Source organism: Oryzias melastigma, linkage group LG23 (genome assembly GCF_002922805.2).
Source record: "Oryzias melastigma strain HK-1 linkage group LG23, ASM292280v2, whole genome shotgun sequence".
Taxonomy (NCBI): domain Eukaryota; kingdom Metazoa; phylum Chordata; class Actinopteri; order Beloniformes; family Adrianichthyidae; genus Oryzias; species Oryzias melastigma.
Window position 1 is genome coordinate 18,399,463 of NC_050534.1, and position 7,147 is coordinate 18,406,609.

At 38.1% G+C, this 7,147-nt stretch overlaps 2 protein-coding genes across 6 annotated transcripts in view; one reads left to right on the forward strand and one right to left on the reverse strand.

Annotated features, from left to right (window-relative positions):
- Window positions 1–7,141, forward strand: part of syt10 (synaptotagmin X) — a 21,005-nt gene extending 13,864 nt beyond the window's left edge. For 4 of the 5 annotated variants that reach the window (XM_024283109.2, XM_024283117.2, XM_024283126.2 and 1 more), the window contains exons 4-7: window positions 2,098–2,218; window positions 2,402–2,573; window positions 3,553–3,682; window positions 4,834–7,141. In XM_024283109.2, coding sequence (XP_024138877.1) covers window positions 2,098–2,218; window positions 2,402–2,573; window positions 3,553–3,682; window positions 4,834–4,905 — 495 coding nt within the window. In that variant the 3' untranslated portion in view covers window positions 4,906–7,141. Of the gene's footprint in view, window positions 1–2,097; window positions 2,219–2,401; window positions 2,574–2,859; window positions 3,527–3,552; window positions 3,683–4,833 lie in introns of those variants that run through there. The other variant, XM_024283142.2, reaches the window with a different exon arrangement.
- Window positions 1–7,147, reverse strand: part of LOC112153135 (liprin-beta-1) — a 138,934-nt gene that overhangs the window by 126,627 nt on the left and 5,160 nt on the right. The window lies entirely within an intron of this gene.

Sequence of the window (7,147 nt, forward strand, 5' to 3'; positions counted from 1 at the left end):
GCTCTAATGAAAATAATCTTTTTGGTGTTTTTAACATGATCTTGTAGCCTTTTTCTCATAATGGAGGACATTTTAAAAAATATTTTTAAATTTGAAACTGGGTTTCTACATTTTCTTTATTCAAAACGTGATGCAGATAAAAGCTCAGGTTTGTGACACAGCAACTGCCATGAGCTAGCCAGAGTCTCCTTGCTCCACTACAGTTCTAAAGTATCCATTTGCGGTAAAATAGATCCATTAACATCTTTTATTTCCATCCAAGCTGGCATCTGTACAGCCGGATAGCTCTGATATTGCTCTGCATTTTTATGCTACGCTAATGTTAGCTCATAGCTTAAGCCCAAGCTAACAGCAGAGAGCACAAACAAAGGCATGCTGGGATTTTAATTTAGGCTAACTTATGTGCCAACAGTTCCATCCACAACCCAAAAGGCGAACTTCTAATAACCTACTGCAGAAAATAGGTTTAACCCTCTCAGGGCCAAACTAAGTTTTAGTAACAGAAATATATATATATATATATATATATATATATATATATATTTGGGTAAAATTCTCATATTAGGGGGTAATATACAAATTCTGACCTTTTTGAGAGACCTCGACATGAAATGAGTTCTGAAATGTTGCAGATTTGCAACATTGGTCCTGCATGATAAGTGACCAATAAAGACTTAATATGATATGAGCACCAGCTTTATTTCTACAGAACTTTTCAGAAAAATGTAACAAGGCTAACAAAACTGGAAATAACTAGCATTATGCTAACATTTAGCTATTGCAAATCTGCAACGCGTGTCCTGAGAGAGTTAAAAAAAAAATTACAAAATTTAATTGATTTTGGCTAAAAACTGCAAATCATAATTTAGAGAGCCATTGGAGGGATTTTACATTAGAAAAAAAATAGTTGGAGGGTTCAGGTTTTGTTAGTTTGCGATTCTGTAAAATTTTGATACAGAACTCCAGGTTTAAATGAAGAAAGCGTATTTCTTTGGAGTAGTTTGCATTAGTTACAATGAAAAGAAAGATCTAAAAAAAAGACTGAAGTGAAAAATGTAGGATACTAACATCTTATTTGGAATAACTTTAAAGCTCTGTTTACACCGCCCTCAGCAACACACGTTCAACGTCTAAAACTGTGTCCTAATCCCTAACTACTAAAAAACTATATAGTACGGGACTATCTAGTGCTTGGATTTTAAAAGCAATTTGGACACCATCCTCACTACTTTTCTTTTTTTCCAAACACCAGATATGACGTCACCGATTTCCCGAAATGAAAATCAAATAAATACGAACATATCACGACGTCCATTGGTGGTTCCACTGTGTTCTGATGATAGAAATGTGGATGGTTCATTAAAAAAATGACACTTGTTGGGCCGCAATGCATTGTGGTCTATATTTGCTAATGTAGTGAGCATTGATGCACGCTCGTTTTTCGCAAAGACTTCTGGGAAATTTGTAGGGCACTCGATTTTGGAATTAGTAAATCCGAACAGCAAAAGAAAATGACGAACAAACACGCTATATAGTAAGTAGTGAAGAACTCGGACATAGCATAAATAAGCAACTACAACGGTTTCCGGGTTCGACGTACAAAACACGCACATTCAAAGCTAAACCAGCTAAACTTTGACCAATCAGGAACTTAGATTTAGTAGAAACGTATGTATGGAGTCCCTTTTTATCTCACAGAAGACAAAAGTCTTTCAGTAATCGGAATAGAGCTGTGAAAGCAAAAGCCTGGAACGAGATTTGCGAATTTTGCACCACTCCGACATTTCGCACCAAACCTCTTCTAACTGTAGGTGACAAATGTGTGCTAGTAAACGCAAAAAGAGCAAGAAGAGGAAGCCCCTCCCTGCTTGTCCAGTGTGAACACCATGCACTAAAAAGACATTCAAGAATGTGAATGTAGTTCAATGTTCCTGTTTTTTTTTTTAACTCATCTTCAAAAACCATAAATATTTCTTAAAAGTTCGCAATTGCTTTGGTCACATTAAATCGTTTTTCTTTGGTTTTTTGCTTCTAACTATATAGTCAAAGATCGTTTCAATAGGTTAAAGGTTTTTGTGGGTTTCTTCTGCCCTCCAGGAGAGCGTGGACTTGGGGGAGATCATGTACTCGCTGTGCTACCTCCCCACAGCAGGGAGGATGACCCTGACTGTCATCAAATGCAGAAACCTCAAAGCCATGGACATCACAGGCTCCTCAGGTAACCCAACAGCAGATGAGGCCAACATCAAAGCCAAATTCAATTGAAACCAAACACCGAGAGTTCTCGCTAATCAAACTAGACCCACAAAGGAACTGGGGTGGTCTTTCAAGGGTGAATGCAACATTTCTTCAAACTTTGGGGGAAAAGTAAAAAGGTTCTTGAAACGTCTGTGTCTCGCAGATCCGTACGTCAAAGTTTACCTGGTGTGCGATGGGCGGAGACTGAAGAAGCGGAAAACGACCACTAAGAAGAGCACTCTTAATCCCGTCTTTAACGAGGCCATAATCTTTGACATTCCTCCGGAGAACGTGGAACAAGTCAGTCTGTCCATCATGGTGATGGATTATGACCGGTAGGTGACATCATGTAACTCATGTGCTGGTTTAGCATCATTCAAAGGAATAACTGCTGTTTTAGCGGCTCTCTCCATCCATTCACAGCTCTTTCACCGTCTGACTTTATCATTTTCAATAAAGAAAAGAAAAACCAGATTGGCATGTGTAATCAGCATACTCTGGTGATTAACCAGCATGCAACACTAACCTATTGATGGAAATGCTGCATTCATTAATCATGGTGTCAACCCCTTATTTGTTGTGCTGTCAAAGTTCACCCTCTGTCTGTTCTTCACTCGTCAGGAGGGAATGTCGTCTAATGGAAGCTTCAACACTGAAACAGCAAATGTACTGTGAGATTCTGACGGGGATTTTTTAGAATTGTTCACCCTGAGTCACAGCTTCCTAAAACATCTACAGCTTTAAGCCTCACTCAGTTTTTAAGAACTCTTTAACAAATTAATTCCAGTTTAATTACAATTGAAGCTTTGTTATAGCCCCCCTTCAGTGAAAATCCAGTTTTTTGAGTTTTTAACATGTATGTGTGGCAGTTTTCTTATGAAAAAGTACAAATGTAATAAATTATTTAGTTTTTGCATTATTTCTCCTTTTAAATTGCTGTCAATTGTTATTGTAAATGTAAAAACTTTTTCTCTGTGGTTAAATGTAATTTCCATGATTCTGTTTTTTTCTTATATTAATTATCAATTAAATGGTATCTAAAATCAATCTGAATTTAATTGGTGATAAACTAAAAGTTTACTCCTCGTCATACATTATAAGCATTGAGATGAATGTAAACTCCTAGTTGGAGGTATTATGGGAATGTTTTATATTTGTTGCAAGAGACAAAACTAAAATAACAAAATCGTTTGTCTTTTGTTGAGTCGGTTGAATCTTTCTCAGTTATGTAATCATCTTTGGGTTTCTGGCTGAACAGATGCTTTCACCCCACAGTCCGATTGTGAGTAAATGTGAGCGATTTGTTCTTAACAGAGTTGGACACAATGAGGTGATCGGCGTGTGTCGAGCCGGGCCAGACGCAGTGGGCCTTGGACGGGATCACTGGAACGAAATGTTGGCCTACCCGCGTAAACCCATCACACACTGGCACGCTCTGGGGGAGGTACACAGATGTTCTTTTCATTCAGTCGGGCTTCTTCTTCTGCCATTGGAGTCCATATTCATATTTGGAGCTTTTTTAGGAACTCCCGATACCAAATTACATGGTTTTTTTCCAAACAGACAATTGGGCTGAACAATTGTTTGCAATTAAATATGAAAAAGTATATTTGCTGTTTGAGTGAGCCAAGATTTATCTGCAAATTAATTTAGGTTTTTCTTTGTGTTAATGTGCAGATACGTGAGATTCTAGAAAGAATTGTTATAGAGTTTCGTGGAGGCTTTACCATCACTTCAATTTAAGCTTTTACTGTATTTATAATAAATACATTTAAGTTGTTGGTTTGGTCTACACACGGGTCTGCAACCTGCAGCTCTGAGCCTCATGTGGAGTTGATTTATTCTGGAATAACATTCCCGCCTTTTTATTATTCATAATTATGTTCAAAAGTTACGGTTTTAAAGTTTTGAAAATTGTCATTCTGCTAGCTATTTAGACTATTTTTCTATTCTTATTAAACTTTTTTGGACTATTTTGGATTCTAGCTAATATTTCAGCTACATGCTAGCTGTTTTGGCTCAGTTAGGCTTTTATAAAGTTTTTTTTTTTTGATTGTTTTGGATCTTATATTTACAAACCAACTGCTTTGGGCAAATTTAGGCTTTTTCAGTTTTTTGGGAGAATAATTTTTAGGTTTAGCTAATTTTTCAGCTGCATGCTAGCTGTTTTGGCTAACCTAAGTTTTTTTTTAGGCTAATTTGGCATTTAGAAAAAGTTTCAGCTGGCTATCAGCTGTAGAGTTTTAAGCCATCAACTTCAGCATCTTCAGCAGCCAAATTCAGTTCACAGCATTCACTCTAGCATCATTGCAGGTAATGCTATATATCTAGTTCATAATGTTAAAAAGTTTCCATTTTTAAAAATTTTGTTTTAGTGTGTTAAATAAATGTTTATCCTGTTCGTCCCACGACTTAAGGTGTGTTTTGGATTTTGGCCCTTTATGTGATTGACTTTGACACCCCTGGTCTACACCATGGTCACTAAATCAAATGTATACCTGTTACACTTGTATAATCACTCCAAAAATCAGGTAAATCCCATGAAGTACATGGCATCGTGTTCTAAAGTTGTGTTTTGTGTCATTTTACTTTCAGTGGCCTGGAAGAGCAGCAAGTTTTGAAAGTCAAGGTTCGTGTTCTTCTCCCAAACCTCCAAAGACTCCCTGACAAAGGCTGATCAAGTCACAGCATCACTGTAAGAAACCACACATTTGCTGCTGAGGGAGCTGTGGCGTCGAACAGTCTCCAGAGCATGTTATGTGGAAACCGGTTTCCTTCTGATCGGTTTCCTTTTAGGTCCTGGGGAAATGTAATTTAGTCGTTTGAATGCAAGTTCTCCAAATGCTCTTCAGAGCGGGCTATGCACAGCACATCAACAGTCTGATGAGGTTCTATTAGCCAAACATCCACATAGATGTCATGAATGACGCGCCTCAATTTAAGTCGTCCTCCACGATTCATTTGAAACCATCTCAAGTTGCTTTTGCCCTAATAGCTCTTTAGTATCTAAATGTGACAAAAATTAAACGGCTGTGCTGTAAGATTCCATATTAAACAGATCAAACAAGTCAACATCTGGCTTTTAGTTGACAACTGAGGACTGAGTAAATCTTAGAAAAAGCATCAGTAGGAAACATGCCGCGAAGAACGCTCAGAGCAACAGTAGCAGACACGTGTAGTAACCAAACAGAGAGGTGTTTTAGCCTGACTGAAACCTAAATGTGGAAAATCCAGTATTAGTTTGTACACAGAACTTTCAGTCAATAAAAAAAACTAATAGTCAATTCTGCTTCTAGAAATTTGGCTTCAGTTTTAGAGCAGGTGTCCTTCCTTAACCCCAATGGGCTCATGAAACCACTAGAAAGTGATCCATATGGTTGGTGTGATTTACAGCACCTGATGATCCCAGGTGGATTCCCATTCAAGAACAGGAGTATCAACACTGCTTAAGCCTTAGTCACAAAAACTGCCCCTACAGGTGGATATGGGGTGTATGCGGGCAAAAAAAAATGGGCAAACCTGTCCCAGGAACCCAGGTGGCCAGTATAAAAACTACTAGTCGTAGTGGACACTTCTACAGGGTGAAGTAGACAAGAACCAGGCGAAGGGTACAGATTTTTAATTCTTTCAACCCCTCAAATTCCTTCCGACTGCTCAAGGAGCCCATCGGTGTGTTCAGCCTGACTGTTAGAAATAAGTTAGACAATCAGAGGGTAGTTTTCGGGGTGTCCTAATGCTTCACGTGTACAACCCAATGCGTGAGACATTTGCAGCGCCTTACTAAAAACTATCCTTATTGGATAAACTCACCTGATCCAGGTAATCAGGAGCAGATAAGGCGAAGTCTCAAGAAAACCTGCTGGTCCTCTAGGCCTGGATTTGGACACCCCTGGACTAGAGTGTGGCATCAGACCAACGGATGATAGTATCACCCAACAGAAACTTATGTTAGCCTTAAAAATACTTCATGATACAGTTACTACACGTATGACATTTTCCAAATGTTTGGCAATTTAAAAGCAACTTGTTAAATTCCTGAAATTATAGTCTAAAAGCGTCATTGTGCTGCCCCCTACAGATTGAAACGAGACAGTAAAGTTGAATTTCATGATTCATCAACTGTTTTAAGGCATTTTAGAAGTGTCACGTCATGCTATGCAGCTCCTGAATAAAAGCCCCACCCATCGGTCACAGTGGCAATGTCCGATTTCCCTAACTACTAAAAAAATTATAAGTGTAGAACCATCTAGTGCCCTGGATTTTAGAAGAAATTCAGACACCATGCTCACTACTTTTTTTTTTTTTTTAAACGTAAAGTATGACATCACGGATTCATCACTGATCACGTTATGACATCCATTAAAAATTCAATTTAAACATGTTTTTTCGCAAAAATTGATTAAACGCAATGCATTGTGGTCTATATTTGCCAATTTAGTGAGCGTTGATGCACCCTGGATTGTCGCAGAGACTTCTGCGATTTGGGAATCGTAGTTTCGGACAGCTCTACTCTAGTGAACGCTCTCTATGGTGCACTCTGTAGTGAAGGAATTTGGACATTGCTAGTTACTTGTAATTCCCCAGCCCCGCCCCTTTAGCTATTAGTATTTAGTAGGGGTGTTTATTGGCAAGAGTCTGGCGATACGATAAATATTCCAATACAATAAGTATCATGATATATTCCAAGACTGAACCAGAATGATTTTTCACTCATTTTATTCCAAAGAAGCATTTCCGTCGCAGTTTTGCAAAAAATTTGACAATTTTGATACGTCTCAAAAACCACCTCACCCGAGAACAGAAACTTTTATTTTTGATAAATGCAAGTTTTTTCTAAATTTTTGTGTTTCTACAAGGCAAATTTATCATCGCAAATCCAATTTGCGCAATTTCATAGTCAATGGAAACG